At 35.8% G+C, this 17,653-nt stretch overlaps 1 protein-coding gene across 10 annotated transcripts in view; it reads right to left on the bottom strand.

Annotated features, from left to right (window-relative positions):
• Positions 1–3,629: 3,629 nt before the first annotated feature.
• The window catches only part of ZDHHC14 (zDHHC palmitoyltransferase 14), a 93,778-nt gene continuing 79,754 nt past the window's right edge, over positions 3,630–17,653 (bottom strand). For 7 of the 10 annotated variants that reach the window (XM_085575264.1, XM_085575265.1, XM_085575263.1 and 4 more), the window contains 4 exons: positions 17,322–17,424; positions 15,476–15,585; positions 12,962–13,064; positions 3,630–4,865 (listed from right to left, as the gene is read on the bottom strand). In XM_085575264.1, the coding sequence (XP_085431390.1) occupies positions 4,464–4,865; positions 12,962–13,064; positions 15,476–15,585; positions 17,322–17,424 (718 nt within the window). In that variant the 3' untranslated portion in view covers positions 3,630–4,463. The remainder of the gene's footprint in view (positions 4,866–12,961; positions 13,065–15,475; positions 15,586–17,321; positions 17,425–17,653) is intronic. The other 3 variants (XM_085575266.1, XM_021532095.4, XM_021532096.4) reach the window with 1 other exon arrangement.

Below are 17,653 nucleotides of genomic sequence, written 5' to 3'. Positions count from 1 at the left end.
CCTTCTGGTGATAGACCTGAATTGCTGCAACGACTCATAATTCATCTAGATACCCACAGGTTTAAGGAGATCACTTAATCTCATGAGCCTTTTGGTAGCTCAGGCAGTGCACTCAGATGTCAAACTGCAACACCTTTGCAGGCAGACAGCCAAAATCAGGGAGCCCTGACCCAGATGAATCCTGAAAACTAGGACAGCTCTGATTTAAGTGAGCTACATCTACATGCAACTGCCTAAAACACATTTCATTCATATTTCAGGCCTAGGACTATTTGGAACTGTGCTGAAGGATACTACTTCATTCCACATGAGTCCTCAAACAGGATCATTTGGGCAGAAACTGACTTTTAAAACCAAGAGTCAGAACGGCCCATGGTTGAACACACCATGCTCAGCTTCAGACTAACACTGCTGATAAGGAGGGGAAGGGAGAGAAGGAATAAGTCCACAAATACATGACAGTTCCCACATACAATTTAAACCAGAATATAACTTAAGTGAGGATTGGATCTCTCCCAATGTTGCTGAATTGTTCTTCAAACTGTATTTATTGAATTTGGGAGCTAAAAGACAAATAGAAGCTCAATTTTGTTCCACCAGTGAACTCCTTTTGTTAAGGATTTTGAACATTAGGCAACCATTCAGTTACTGTGAACTGTTACAATCACTGAATAGACTGGGGAGGAAAAAAATCTGCATTATCACAAGTTGGTCATCACATTTGTAAGACATGTCTCATAAATTTATTTTACCCACGTCTTATGTCTTTGGGTTTATGAGATCAGTTTGCTTCTTCTGGGATCTACACAACTGCAAAACAACTAATCTTCCATCTATTATTATCAGATTATTAATTACTAATTATCAGATTATTTTTAAGGAATGCAGAAATACATCTCCCTGTATCATGAGTTCACAGAAAGGGATGACAAATTACCAAAGGATGTACTATAATATGAAAATGCAGTAACACCTGGACATTTATTACATTACTGTTTAACTGCTATGAATATAAAACTTCCTTTAAGATAGAAATATCTTTGAGAAATCACAAAAATAAAGAGCCTTAAAAATTTTTATTAAGCACTGTATTTCATTCTACAAAGAAGACTATATAGACAACTAGAAGGGGAAAATATTATTAAAAACAAAAGCAGAATAAATATTTAAAATCAGATAGACTAACCAGTTTTTACACATTCAAAGATCTTAGGCTTTTAAGAAAAAAAATCTACTCTTCTGAAAAGATCAATTTTTATTCTAGATTTATAAATCAAACACGGAAAGAGCTATTTAATAGTAGTATACTGCCACAGAAAAAAATAGAAAAAACCCTGTGCAGTACTCACAAGGATTGTAATTTTGGATTCTTAGTGTGCATGCTCATAGTTCAAAATAAAATATCAATCAAATCTGTAGAGAAGGTGATGGATAGTTACTTTGCTGACTCATTCCAGAGATATACACAAGTTCCAACGAAGGGGGTGCCCAGAACTGAAGACAGTGACGGAGGTGAGGGGAAGCATCCAAAAACCCTGCTAAAGTTACCTTTTTGATCAACCTGCCGCTGAACCACCGACTGCTGTCAGTCAAAGGCTGCAATGACCGATCCACGCGGGTTAGGACTTAGTTCCGAAGCCTTCCAGCAGATGTCCTCGCAAGGCAGGCATGGCTGGGAGGTTCAAGATGTCACCATTTAAAACAGACAGATGGGGAGGAAAAGACTTAAAATAGGGGTAATAAAAATGTATAAACGAATTCAAAGTATTCAGTATATTCTCAAAAGCCAAATTTAAAAACATAGGCAGCACGTTTAGAAAAAAAATAGTATCATCTTAAAAACTAAAAGAAAGTCACCTGAACAAGTACATTTGAAGCATCTGTTTCCACCACTGTTTCATAATTCTTACACTTCCCATGTAAACAAAATAGAAGGTTCAAAAAACGATGGTGAAAAACACAAGCACAAGGCAAACAGCATAAAGACTCTAATCCTGCCCCCCTCCCTTCCCTTCCATGTTAAAACTGACACTAATTTTACGGTGCACAGAGCCTTCTTCACTACTCCCTAGTGGCAGTGACATACAAACGTTGTCACGAAGCTGGTATTCTTGGAAACATAAAATCCATCTGCTATTTCAGGGAAAGTTAAAAAGAACAATTTCCTTAAAATAATCACCCTCATCATGACTAGTACAAATGGAAAGTTTTGATACCACATTAAAAATATTTGACTTGCCCTTCAAAGTGGTGAGTAATCCACAGTTAACTACCACATCCACAGTTAACTACCCACAGACACCTATGAGAGAAGAGAATGATTCATCAAGTACTGGTCTACAAACTCAAAGCTGGGATTCTTTACCCAGCTCTATCAGACCAATATCTCCAGCCCACTGCCTGCTTTAATGCAGACGTTCATGGCTTCATACCCAAGAAGCTGTGTTGGGGAAAGGTGAAATCAAGAAGATGAGCACCACTGATTTCTTCAAGAGCAGACACAGAAATGCTGAAACTCATGGCTTACTGGGAGATCAGCCAACTGGGACATGTCTGTCACTACACTTTGGCTGATGGAAAGAACTCCAGACCGTCCCAGCTTCTGGAAAATACGAGGAAGGTGGTTTATAATAGCTGGGACAGACTTGTCTGCCAGAGCTTCTTCAGTAGCTCAAATAACTAGGACAGAGGTTGTTTGGTGGACGCATTGTGACACTTACAGACAGAAAGCACTGCTATGTTCCACACACTGAAGTAGGTCCAAGGTAACATCATCAGTTTTAGAAATAGACTGCTCATGAAAGCTTACAGGAATATGGATTTTGTCAGCATTTTGTCTTAATCTTCAATAGCATGGGTGAATGATTTTCTGCAGACTGATTGTTCTCAATTTTGACAACAAAAATTAAAAGAAAAAAGGTTTTTTAGCTTGGAGTCAGTGAATGACATGGTCAACAATACAGAACTGGAATAACATTTCTTAAGTGGCAAAAGCTTTCATGCAATAGAAACATTAAATAAAGCCCATTCTGTACATAATTTGTCCTAGGAAAAGAAGAATCCAGGTTCCACACCCTGAAAAGCAGGTAAATACAGTACTAAAGCTATTACAGTTTTTCAGCTTAACTAATATTCTCTTCAGCTGTCACGAAAAATACTTATAAAATTCCCTTTAACCTTTTAGTTGTGCTTTACTTAAGGAAGCAAAGAAAAAGCACAGAAGAATTCCATGAAACCAAAATTTCTATTTAAAATATCAAAGGACAAATACAAATGAGGAACAATGGCCGGGAAAGCTCTACAGACTATTACTCATTTCAGATTACTTCACTAAGCTCTGTCTTTGTCTTGAATCTTAAGCCCCTCACCCTTCAGCCACACTGAATTACAGTGCAAGCAGAGGTTAATTCTGTGGGTTCCAAATAAAGAGCTCCTATGGGAACAAATACACAGTTCAAAGAAAACCATAAAAATGGTGAAGCAATCCTAATTGTAACCAGTTATTCCTCCATAGTTTTATCATGTACACATATTCCAGTTAAATCTTTACAAACTATGTCAATAAGTCATGATTTCCCCTTCTTTTCCCCATGAAAACTGTGTAAGGATAACTGTACACGTCCACGAAATAGAGGATGTCATTTTATTGGAGGTCCACAGTAATTGTATCACATTAGGGAGTGGAAGAATCTTGTGGTATGGCACAACACAATATCTCACTTAAACACCTAAACAGAAGGTTAAATGATATGCAACATGATCAAATCAGTAATTCATCATCTTCTAGGCACCACTGATTAATTTAAAATAAAATTTAATAAATTCAAAAAATATAGTCCATTAATTTGTTTGCTGTACTGTCTTTAAATGAAACAGCACTTTGAAAGTCACAAATAAAAAAGCAGCACTTTCTCTTAATACCAACACCACTGTAACACATACTGTAGCGTGGCATGCAAATCCACATCTACAGTCTTTTGTTTTGTATTAACAAATGGAATGGCAATTTTCTATCTCAAATATTGGTAGCATAACATGTAAGTGCAGATCATTCTGGCCACAGGTGTGGTAAGCCGTAACAAGTGTATTACAAGAGCATAGAACACAGAGCATGACACTTACATCCAAGAATCTCTCTCTTTTGTACTGTACATGGTGTTTCTTACAGGCTGACTTCCAACTCACTGTACCCAAACTTCAGGAAGTGAGATCATTGACCTTTTCTGGTTTTATTTAAAAGTAAAAGCCAGTCATCCATCAAAGCACAACTGTTAACAACCTGGTCAAAAAAATGCCATAGCTCCATTGCAAAAAATACCTTGTCCTTTTAGTAGACTCCATTAAATGATAAAGTTTCCATTACAGGCATGTTATGAAGCCTTACAGTGGCACTGCAGTGTCATTCCTGTCAAGCACAGAGTTGTATAGACACCAGGAAATGGTGAGATGTTCAGAAAAGCTGTTCAAACTGAGCTAAGCTTTACGAGGCCACGCACCGAGTCTTCGTGCAGCGAGTCCTGACTGGCCAGACTCAGCACGTGCATCGTGCGGCTGTGTGCAATGGGACTTCCACTCGGCAGCATCCCGGGGGGCGACGGAGCTTCTTCAGGAGTGAGGAACTGATGGCCTTCGTGCTCCTCTTTTAATGGTATGATGTCTGTCAAACCTGAATCTGATGTGAGATTAGGCATAGAAGATGGTGGTGTTGGTTGCCCTAGAGTCAGAGATGCACAAGGCCCACTGATAGAAGTCTTTCCTGGTAAAGGGAGCTCTTCACTAGTTATGCTTGGCTCACTCTGTAGGAGGGGGGTGGCAGCAGCCTGCAAAACGAATTTAGTGCTCTGAATGCACTGATCTTGGTCACACTGTAGAATGGAAGGGTGTCAAAATCATATAAAAACAAAATAGAGAAAAAAAAGGGAGAATATGGATAAAAAGGTACGGAAAAGAATGGGATGTGAAGAGAAAAAAAGAAAGCCATTAGTATCATTCCATGGTTAGCCACCCAAACATCCCACTGCATGCTGCCCAGGAAAAAAAAGGAAAGGCATGCATAACTGAGCCAATTCTTTGGATTATGATCAAAGAAAATGATGATATACATTTACAGTGTTCATTTAAGTGTTCTTTAAAAAACACTAGGCAATTTTGTCCTTTTAACTGGTCTTCACATGTAGGAATTAACCTACCACAGAGGTTTTCCAGAATAAGAATTATTTTGACAGAAATATCTTACACAGTTAGCAAAAAAGCTCTATGAGTAAAATTTTTTCCCCTCACAAGTTAATACATTATACATAAATTCTAGAGAATGTCCTATGCTGTACTCCAGAGGATATGTAGAAACCAGGCAGCACTGCAGATGCATTGAGATCAACCTTAATGATTTTTAGGCTGTTTCCTGATTAATATTGACAATGTGATGAATCAAGGTACAAAACACAAGTTTTCTGACAAGCACTGTCTCAATAATTAGCCAAATTCAGCATTAGATAAATCCAGTTAAGCTCAGTGAGTGTTATCATAAATGTTTTTTAGGCTCTACACAGCTCCTAAAAACAATTTATACAAAATTACCCCTCATTCCTTGAGATGAAAAGACAGGTATGCATTTCAATACTGTCCATCTAGCTAAGTGGGTAGTATATCTACTGCCAAATTAAGTTTCTTTAACATGAATTGACATGATTTTTGAGTGCTCCTAAGGAAAAAATATTTAATTCATTGCCTGATCAGTTCTAACATTACAGTTTTTCTAAATCTTGTTAGATTCATTTGCCAAAGTACTGATCTGCTGGATAAGAAAAACACTACAATCAGTGACTACAACTACAAATGCAATGAAAGATAATTGGAGGCAAGCAAGCAGAATAAAAGACATATCCAGAGGTAAGACATCCTATTCACTGTTACTTCAAGTATTCTGTTAAAGCAATATGTTCTGCTCTACGACTGACTTCTTAGATTTTTATCAAAATACTACATATTACAGATCCATCATCTATCCAGATATTCCTGATCCTAACCATTGTTACTAACATTACAGAACCTCTGCAAAATGCCCATTTGAGTTTAAGAAGCCACTGTACCACACTTTCTGAAAACTTATGGGAAGACTTTTGCCTCTTTTATTGTATTATGAAAACCATGATTAACAATGCTTCCTGTGTTATTTTCAGGTTCTCCAGTTTCACCACTGAATAGCTTAATGATGGATGCACACACCTAACATCCAGCAAGTGTGCAAGCAGACTGCTCAGCCATAAGAGATAGGTAGTGTTTAAACACATCTAAGTGGTTTAGGACTCCCAGACCAATTACTTTAGACAGGCAGAAGCTCAATCCTTACTCAGGTATGCATTTCCAAGACTCCTGCTTTCAGAAAGATAAATGGACTGACCTCCCGTTACATAAATTGAATTTATATAAATTACAAGCAATCTTCCCCCCACAAAATGATGAACAGCCCCAGCCAAAAAACTAAAGTAGTTCCCTATCATTTCAGAGGGATTACTCACAGGCTTAAAGCCATAACCTTGCTTAAGTACCTTACTAAGAAGAAAACTGTCAGCATCCTTTAAAATCAAGCTTTCAATTAGTGATTCAGTGTGAATAACTCATTCTTGCTGAATATCCTGTTATTCACGCCTGCTTATTTAAATTAAAACTTCAACCAGCCTTACTATGCAGACCTTAAAAATATGTTAACTGAATTTTGGAACTTCAAAAAGACCAACAAAACCTATTTTCTCTGAAAGGCAGTAGCCAAAGAACAAGTTAAATAACAAAGGAATGCTTATAACCACTGGGGTACAGTGAAAATAAATAATGTTAGCAATTGACTTCTTGCTTTAGTGAACCTTCAGCTCTGATCTTCAAAAGGAAATCATTAATGTGTTCCAAGCAATACAAATACACAGCTTTTTATTAGCTGAAGATAATTTACTTGAACTCATTGTATAGTTTGAATTCATTCTCTCCTTATGGAACACTACTGCACTTCAGTTAAATGAATATCGAAAAGATAAAGTAGCCTCATAAAGCTCCATTAATAGTGTTATAACTTCAGGTGCTAAATATCTCTTCATTTTCCATGCACTTGTCACTTCCCTAAAGCCTCTCCTTTCATTTAGATAAATTTCAGGTTTTCTTTTTCTTGTCTGTTCCACACTGATCAGCACAAAATCCTTAGGAAAATACAGGCTGTAAAGAGCTTTCTAAAGGGAACTACTGCAGGGTCTAAAAGCCAGAAAAGGTATGTGTGTTCTATGAGGCTCTTGAAAATATCTGATAAAAACAGCACATAATATATACATAGACTATTCTTGAGTCTAAACAGCCAACACAAAACTAGAACAGGGAAATCATATTTGTTATAGGGTTGGCATGCTGGTTTTTCTGTTGATTTCATTATTTCACTCTTGACTGAATGATATTTAGGGCAAGAAGTCTTAGCTGCTACTAATCACATGAATTATCCAACACCAGAATTTCAAATTAAACAAAAAAGCCTATGACTGTAAGAAAAAGGAAGCTAAGCATTAAAAACTAAATAACTAAAAATCTACTGCAAAAATTATTTCACCAGCGTCTTCTTATTTCAGATAAGCTGACTTTATTTTTCATTTACAATTTCCTGTGTTTCAGAGAAACAGCAGATTCTGAAAGTAGAACAAGTTTAATAAGTTCTGCAAGTACAGAAGTCCAACTAAATATATGCAAAGAAATTTTTACATATCTATTTATTTCCACATAAAAAGGCACAAATTGAAGCAAATCAGACAAAACCTAGAATTTTGTGTTTATTTCACAAATAATAAATACAAACTACTAAGGAAAAATATTTTTCTGAAGAAAATCTGTTTTTTCTAAGCTACACAGAAATATAATGTTGTACATGGCAATATATTTTTCACATTTCTAAATGTGATTCTTTTGAAATAATCAGAATTATTTACTTTAAATATTAAATAAACTTAGTTTAAAATTTCCTAAATGCTAGTAACATTCAAGAATTGTTACAGTTCTCAGAAGATGGAAAAAAGCAGGTCAGATATCTCACAATCTCTGAATAAAGTACAAACAACAGAGTTCAGAGGAGGCTTACAGTGGCATGAAGTTACAGGAAGAATGCTGAAATACCATATTCTGGATATAGCAAATGGGTAAAGAGTGGAGGGACAGAGCTGTGTGACTGTTCCCAGCAGGTGTAGCATTTCACAATCAAAATCAGTGTGTTGTGGATATTGTGCAACAGCTGAGCCACAAGCCCCACCAAGTCAATGGCTCCACTATCAAGCAGGTACAGTGATAGCAGATGAGTAGATAGAGATTCATGATGAGTAGATCTATGAAGGAAAACACTTCTGAAGCCAAACAGGAAGCTACTCTTGGCCCAGAGACTTTACTTCAGATTGGAGACTGTTTGTTCTTATGGACTGAAAAGTCTGGGAATGCTTACAGCAACTTGGGTGCATTCCAGGGGCGTATCTTCTAAAATAAATCTAGTTCATGTGTTCCAACACTGCTCTGAGATGTGAATAAAAACACAGTAAACATGCACTATCAAAAGAATTGCTCCTAAAACATATCTCAACCCAAAGCAAATGCTGAAATTGATTTACTTGCATGTGCCCATAACCCATTTTACTTGTGAAGTAAAATGCATTAAGGAAAAACCTCTATCAACTGTGAATGTGGAAATGTTGACTTGGTAAGAGCCTCAAGTTCTGTTTTGGGCATCTGGGAAGTACATCAGTAAATACAGAAGGAAACACACTCGCAAAACTCCCAGAAATACGGGGTTGTGGTCTGTGCCCATTCTGTTCTTGTCATGATAGAAATACTAACTCCTAATAATGCAAATATAAAAAGCAAAGGAAGAAGTACACGAGGAAGGTCAGAGTTAATGCTCCCTGTGTCAGCTGGATCTGTTTCCAGATCAGTAACAGAAATACTTATGTGGGAGAGGACTTTCCTGCACTCATCACTGGTAATAAATGTTGTGCATGCACTACAGTTCCTACAATTTTCAGCAGTACATATAAGTGAAAAAACACTTCAAAGTATTTGCATCCAGGAAAGGAAATGGAGAATTAAAAACAAGGGAATTTGGTACACATGGAACTTCCTATACACTGAAGAAGAAGAAACACCTAGGAATGCAGGAATATAAGGAAATTTCTTAAAAACAAGGAAATAAACCTGTCCTGACATGGAGTCAAACCAAAGCAAAGTCTATCATTTTATAAGGCATTAGAGAACTCCTAGAGATATCATAGTAAACATAAACCAAACTAATTCCTCCGAAAAACATTAAGGAGTGAGACAGATTCTGTGTTTTCCCCTAATGGATTACTAAAGAATAAAATACTCTATATCAAACCCCAAGAATCAACTGCAGCTTTAAGAAAAAATTAAGTACTACAGTGGTCCAGACCCAAGGAGTGGTAATTAATGGGCTTATGGGTAAATAAGAACTTTTTTCAGAATACAAAGAAAATAAGCTTTAAAATAAAAGAATAAATTGCAGAGAAAATTATTATTTCATAATGGGTGAGATACTGTGCTTCATACAAAAAAAATTATTCAGAATAAGGAAAATACTTGGGTAATCAAGCTAATGATGAGCTCATAAAAATAATCAGCAATAAAATGCAACAGGGAAATACTTTGGAAGTTATGAGTTACTATGCTTTTCATGTGGATAAGGATATTAATAAGTTGGCTAATGAATTTACTAGACTAATTTCAAATTATATTGAAAATGAAATTAAAAATATTGGGAATGAACCAGGAAAATGTATGTGCTTCCAGCCTTCATGGAAGTAAATATAGATTCAGCTTTTACTAAAACAGTTTTCTCTTTTTATGGAGAGAACATGAGAAAAACCTCTTCTGGAAGATCTAGAAAAAAAACAAAATCACAGTGTAATCAAGCACTGATTATAGCTATGACTCTCACTTTCTGAGATTGTGACAAACTGGGTCACTACCACGAGTAGGGGAGATCCTGTACTAAATATTCAAAGTCTCAGAGGCAAAACTACCACAAAAGCTATTGAATACAGAAAGAGCGCCCCACAAATGGTATCCTGAAAAAGAGATAATATATTGCACTGAAAACCAGTGTCTGGCAACTTTACATTTAGTCTGATATTTATTTTGAACTTAACTGCAAAAATGAGGCTATGCTAAAAGATTAATTAAAATAAATAGAGAGTATTATACTAAGTAACCCACAGAGACTTAATAAGGGACAAGAGACTCATTGGGTGCAACACAAGAATTCTATCTAGAAAGTCACAAGTCACTGACTCCTATAAAGAGCTGCTGAGGGAGCTGGCGTTGTTTAGCCTGAAGATGAGGCTCAGAGGAGACCTCAGTGCTCTCTACAACTCTGAAAGGAGGTTTTCGCCAGGTAAGGGTTGGGCTCTTCTCCCAGGCAACTAGTGACAGGACAGGAGGACATTTATCTTAAGCTGCACCAGGGAAGGTTTAGGTTGGACATCTGGAAGGAGTTCTTCACAGATGGGGTGATTACACATTGGAACAGGCTACCGAGGGAGGTGGAGTCACCATCCCTGGAGATGTTTAAGGAAAGACTGGATGTGGCACTGAGTGCCATGGTCTAGTTGACAAGGTGGTGTTTGGTCATAGGCTGGACTCGATTTCAAAGGTCTTTTCCAAACTTAGCTGATTCTGTAAAAGATTCGAGGGAAGAAAGGGAAGTGAAAGAGGGAAGGAATAAGAGAAGACAAGTGAGAGAATATGCTCATTTAAATCTTTATTTTTTCATCAGTGATGAGGAGAGATATTTTAGCACATTGTGGATTAAGTGGGGTAACATCTAGACATGAAGACCTGATGTAATACATTCTGCAAGAATATCAAGAGACACCACAAAGGTGTTCTAAAACACAGTTCAGACTTCTAGTAATTTATTTCTGGTAATCAAAAGCATTGAACTTGCTAAAGTAGTATAAATATCTCTGACAATGTATGAATGACCAAACTTCTGTGATTTGAAAAGTACTATGGTCTACAGCTATGATCTACACATGCTCCTTTAAATCAAGGAATTTTACTTTGACTGTCTTTATCTGAAATCATAATAATACCAGCTCCAGTACCAGATATATCCCCTCAACAGGGAAGAGAAAATAGTGTTGGAGAGATGGGAAACTCAGCCAGTCTTTAACGGTTTACAAAAAACTCAAGGGTGAAATTTTAATGCTGATAGCCAGCAGTCATTAGAATTCAATTGGTCTTGGATGCAGATCAAGAGAAAAGATGCCCTGGGAAAAATGGCATTACAGTATTTCAAAATATTCCTTCAAACCAAACAAGACATATTACATTTTTCAAGCTTTTTCTAAGAGGTCATTTTCAGGAGTGAAATCTGCACATTTCTGAGCAACTCTGATAACTGGTAAAGAACCCAGGCTTTTCCCACCTCATGTGGATAGAAGCTCATTTCCCAGCTCATTCTAGGCTATAAGAAGAAATCTTTGAAGAATTTGTGGAATTAGAGGTATTACACTCTAAAATTGTAACAGCTACCTGTTTGACTTGAAGTAATACCATAACAGATTTCTCCATTTCTGGAGACAAACTTAGTCAATTTTCTATCAAACTGGCAAAGATTTTCTCATTATTATCTAGTAATAATTACAGTATCTAAATTCTTACAATGATAAAGACAATTTAATGCCTTGGACACATTCTGGGTTTATCATCCTCCAAAGTAAAAAGTCTTGACACCATCAGAAAGTTTGGGTAATCCCTGAAAGACCTCAGCCCGTTTCTAATTTCTAATTTCTAATGTTTGCTTTACCTTTTCTTTTTTTTAACTCCTTTTTCTCTCTTCAGAGTTATAATATTTTGAGCAAAATTTACATAGAGGTTTACCTTGTTCTGCTCAACTGTACCTCAGAAGACTCAGACTTAATACCATGTCCCTAATACATTTTCTTATTAAGGAGACTAACAAATTTATTTAATTCTTAAAACATTAAGTAAAACCAGCTTAGGAACTACAGTAAAAATTTTGCATGAGTCTATTAGTGACACTAAAACTGATCTGTCTGAGAAGAGTGCATCTTTTCTCCTTTTGTTCCAAAGAAAGGCTGAGCTATGTCAGAAGGCCTTGTGGCTTCCTCTTTTTTGGCAGAAGTAGGGTATCCGTAACTCACGACTTCCTTGACAAAGTATTAGAACCCACATGCTGTGAAGATATATGAACAACAATTCAGAAATAGGCACATATGCAAGATGGTTGCCTTCAGAAAAAGATCTCTTCCAATTACTCTCTTCTTCTTGGCACTGGAAATTCTATCTTCTATTATGATAGCCAATGCTACCAGCAAAAAACCAAAGTAAATACTACTGGCACAGTTTCAAAGATATTTAAAGAACTTTTGTTGCAATAATTCATTTGCCATTTTTTGTTCAGGTTCAGTGTTCTCCTGCTCTTTCTTAAAAATATTTCTCCCCTAGAAACTCCTCTTTGTTCATCTTTGCTTTTGAAAATACATTAGTCTATAAAAAACTGCAGCGCACAAGCAAAGAAGGAAATAAGAGTATGAAGAAAGTGACACACAAAATAACAATTAGCTGGAAAATGATGAACCAGAGTAAGTCCATGATACTTGAATATTCCAGTTCAAAACAAAGCAGGTGTCACAGCAAAAGTCAAAATGCCAGTATATTCAATAAATTAACAGCGTAGAAAAGACTTTTTTTTTTTTAGAATCCATGAGCAGTAACTATTACACTGTGTGAAATGCACAATTAAAAAGAGCCTTGAATTTTGTTTTTTTCTTTACTGTTATTAAACAACTCATTCCACCCAGTGTGTCAGCTGTATCCAGTTAGTTATTACTTGATTAGTTCACATGAAAGTGGAGAAGAAAAACATTCACAGGAATCCTGATGAACAACACTATGGGATGATTCCTACCATGTTGCTCTGAGATTGTGTGGCCCCGTACATGGTAATGCCATTGGATGGTCCTGCTAACTGTGGTGTATCTGGCTGTATAAATCCTCTTCTGTCAATTAAGCTACAGAATAATCACAATAAAGGAAAAGTATTAGAGACATTGCTGATGAATAACTATCTCCTCTCAATAAAAAGAAATAAAAACTTTCTCTCATACAACAGACTTTAACAACTCACCGATACTTTCCAATGTCTTCTTTTTGTCAAATGAAGTACTAGATTTCATTTTCTACTCATCAATAAGGTTTTCTTTGTGATACTGTCTGTCACATGCACTACTGCTTTTTTTTGATTTTTATCACACAGACTGAGAAGCTCACCAGCAGATACCACAAAACCAAATTTTAAACTACAGGTGAAAAAACAAATGACAAAACTCACTTAAGGCACTTTGATTCAGTATCTCTTTTAAAGGTTTTTTTTTTTTTTACCAGCTTCCACATCTAAATTGAAACTAATTAATAATAAAATTTAGCAAGAATGAAGAAAATTTCACCTTTATTTCTGACAGACAACTTATCAGGTGTTTCATGACAGCTACTTAACACTGCTTATAGTGTTCCTCTGTGTTTACCAAAGTGATGCGCTCATAAAATTTCTTATTTCTAAGAAAATGCTCTGTGGAGAAATTACTAAATGTAAGCAAAAAAATCTGTGTAAGATTATAAACTAATTATGCAGAATGAAATAATCCAACCAAATTAGAGATTAAAGATGCCTAAAGAAGTTATGTAATTTGTTGCACCAGAATAGTGGTTAGACCTGTGCTGACAGGCAAGCATTAAATTAAGATTTGAAAGCAACTGTTGAAGACATGTAACATACATTATGAATTTGCTAGCATAGGTTTAAAAATTATAAATTATCTTTAAAAGAAGTGAGAAAAGTTTTGATTATTTGCAAATCCTCTCTTCACCTGCATTCCATGCTCAAAGGCATTTGAACAATTTGAATTTTGAGCTGAAATTACTGGTAAGCCACTTTTCCAGAATTCAAGGAAAAAACTTAATATTTAGTGACTTGGGACATAGCTGAGATTAAAAGTAAAAGAAGCAAGCTTATAACTTACATGTTGCAGTCAGTAAATTTTTCCCTGTGTCACAAAATACCTCCCTGAAGAACCTCTATATATACATGCCAAAGTCTGAATAAGTAATATTCCTACATGACATTTAGGAAAAAATACACAAACTCTCCGAAAACACACGAGCCAATGCCAGTCTGGTCCAATTGTCTGTTGCTACTTTTATCAGCCTAATATACTATTTCATATGCTGAGAAACATGATGTAGTTTTAATAAAGATTTCCATTTGGAGTCAAAAGAATTTGAAGCGTGGCATTGAGCTTTTATGTCACATACTTTTATCAAAAGCAAAATTTCAGAATTAAAAGGTTGGCTTCAGGCAACATCTCTACAGGCAGGAAGCAGAGATGAAGCTATTCACTCTCACCAGGGGTAACCTTGTATGTAGAAATCTCTATTATGTTGTTTCCTCTTTGGGAAAATATGTCAGTCTCCCCTGTTAAACTCTGACTGCTCCTAGAAGAACCACCTCTGACATTCCTGACAGCAAAGCCAGAAATCTCGCTCCAATTAAACACCTGAGGCACTGGACTATCAAGTCATCTACTTTCTTCTTCAGATTCATAACTTTACGATTCTAGCCAAAGCAAAACATACCAACCAAGGAGCAGGCCACGAATTATCTACCATTTTTTCTGCCCCTCTCTACACTGAAACTGGCTTCTATTGTGTATGTGCCACATGAACTGCCTAATCACTGAGAACTGAAATAAGAAAATAATTAAGTTTTTCTGGCTTCCAGTTTTTTTCTCTAGTCTCAGCTCTGTACATTTTCTTCAAGCTGAAAAAACATCTCCATCCTCAAAAATATAAATATTTCAGACTTCCAAAGGTGAAAATGTATTCAGCAAAACATAATCCATTACGTGTTTTTGGAATTGCTTTGGTGCAAGACCATCAAAATAATTGTAATTTATATATGTTAACAGTATTAAAAAAAAAACAACTGTCAATTTAAATATAACATTTCAGAGTTAAAAGACAAAATTCAACAGTTATCAAGCTAGTTGTAGATTTAAGGCTCTCCTCAAGTCATGTTACATTTGTTAGGTATGTAAAAGTTCAATAAACTTCCAGGATGACCTTCATGCCACAGCTAACTACTAGAAACTTTTTCTTGCTATACACTATTAACTGCAGTAGTGAAAGTTCAAATAACAAACAAGCTTATTTCCATTTAAGATGTAATTTTACAAGATTTGATCACTTAGTTTAAACACAATTTACCAACTTATTTCTTTATCACTCAAGAAAAACGTAAAGCTTCTAACAGACACTAATCCAAAACTTTCACTTTGTTGAGTAAACTCAAATAGTCAAAAAGAATATTTTTTGATTAATAATTACATGGCTTCATTTATGCTAACAATACTTTTGATACTCTTACCTTGGAGAGAGGGGCCCACAGAGAGCAGCACAGCAGTTAGTAAAGATGTTGCCATAACTGTAGGGATTATAGTTTTCTTTACCTCTTTTATTTGACCATGATCCTTTAATCTGAAGAGATATGAACAATATGCATCACATGTAATACAATACAGAAAATAGCTGTGAGAAATTGAGGTTGTAACATGCTATTTGCAGAAGAGACCACAGAAAATCCATAATGACACTTTCCAAACAATTTAAGAGTTTTGGGTTGTTATGAAGGCTGGATTCTACAAGCACATGCTTTAACTCCATAATGTAGACAACCCACAACCTCAAGAGATCAATATACTTCAAACAGGAATTTCAGCATCTAAACATAATGGTCCAAGTTCAATTTTACAAATATTATAGCATGTTTTGCAGAAGAGGCTCAATTGCAAAATATCACTAAAACCAGCAATTGAGCACTTCTTTTCCATACTCCTGGGTAAGTTTTCAAGCTGCGCAATATCACACAACATTATCTTCCCTAAAGTTCACAAAAGCTTCTAAAATATCATAATGCAAATGCAGCCATTGCTACCTCTTACTGCATATTACATTTTCTCTTGGCTAGTTTGCTTTTCTGTTTGTGGGATATTAGAGAGCCTGAGTAGAATGTCTTGCTGTATTCAACTGGGAATTTATGTTTTAAATTAAATTACTGAACAGTTCACTTGATATTCAGACATGTTCCACTGCTGCAGTTCCCTGCTATCTATCTTTCAACAATCCAGAAGAGACTTTTATTTGAGGGAAGAGGGTAGAAGCACACTAAGTCCATCTAGAGAGAAAACCTTGGTGTAAACCTAATGACCAAGGAATAACCGAGTATCTCGTCTGTCTTATTAACAAGGTAGATTTCTTCCACATCAGGCTACTTGCTCTGCCACTTGATGCTGAAGCACAATTCATTTTGACCCTGCTTGGGAACTGTTTTTCTGGTTGATTGATATTTACTGTAAAATTTATAATTTTAACTGTGACCTTAAACAATAACGAAACATATTTGACAATACTAAAGATGCTATTTTTGTATCTACCAGATACCTATGAAAAAGGTACAATAGGTACAAAAGGTACAATACGTTAAAATAACTTAAAGCTTGCAGTGCTTTGTTAGATCACTTATGAAATTTCCAAAAGCTTTCTATACCATCAGCTCTCAAGTTAATTTTACATATTCCTTTCATTCATTACACATTTCTCCCTTTAGTTAGGGAAGGACACATGAAGACTTCCACACAGAATAAAGCATAATTCAACACCAAAACAAAGGAATCCTATATGCAAAATAGACAGCTGTAGAAATGAGAAAGTTGATCTTTAAATTAATGATATACTCTTTGCCAGAGGTTTTGAACCTCAGAATGACAAAAAAAGTTTCAGAGGTAAGATAAAATAAAGGATGAAATTTTTGTTTAGAGAATTCAACGCACTTTTCAAGTTTCACAGTAAGCAATTTTTGAATTAAAGAATATTTACCACTCCCAGTGAAAAGGAGATACTGAAAAGTACTTACTAATTTCCAACTGTATAAAATATATTTATTTGTCTCCTCCCTCCTGTATTTTCCTATTTCAAGATAGAATCCTATATGTGTAAACCACAATGGACATATTACATATATAATGAGCACATCTTCAAACCATAAGAAATACAATCAAAAAGATTTAATCTGATCTTTTGAATCAAGCATGAGCATATTACTTTCCTTCTTTCCTACTGAGGTATTCACAAAATGATGCAGACATGTCTGACTTAAGAAAAACCTCCTCATTATTATTAAGAAATACATATGTAGAAACATACTATAAACTTACATCTTCATTTGTTGTTTGATTGGAGCTGATCAAATATGTATGAAAACCTGAGAGGCCAACAATGGACCATACTGAGAAAAAACACACCACAGCTTCCAGCACAGTAATTAAAAGTCAAGGAAATATATGCAAATGGGAAAAGAATCCAACAACAAGTAGTTAACAATCACAAAATACAGGGTAGTCCACAAGTCCTTTGAGATCCCTGAGTACTTCAGAGGGGTCAGCAAAAAAATAAACTCAAGGCATCTGCCTAGCCCAGACACAGCACCACCCCTGCCAAACACTGGAGCAGCAGCGTGTGTCCAGCCAGCAGACTGCTGGTGTGAGGT

This window comes from Lonchura striata, chromosome 3, assembly GCF_050655825.1.
Source record: "Lonchura striata isolate lonStrDom1 chromosome 3, ASM5065582v1, whole genome shotgun sequence".
NCBI lineage: Eukaryota > Metazoa > Chordata > Aves > Passeriformes > Estrildidae > Lonchura > Lonchura striata.
Note: the sequence above shows the minus strand (reverse complement) of the source record. Positions and strands in the feature narration are given on the sequence as shown.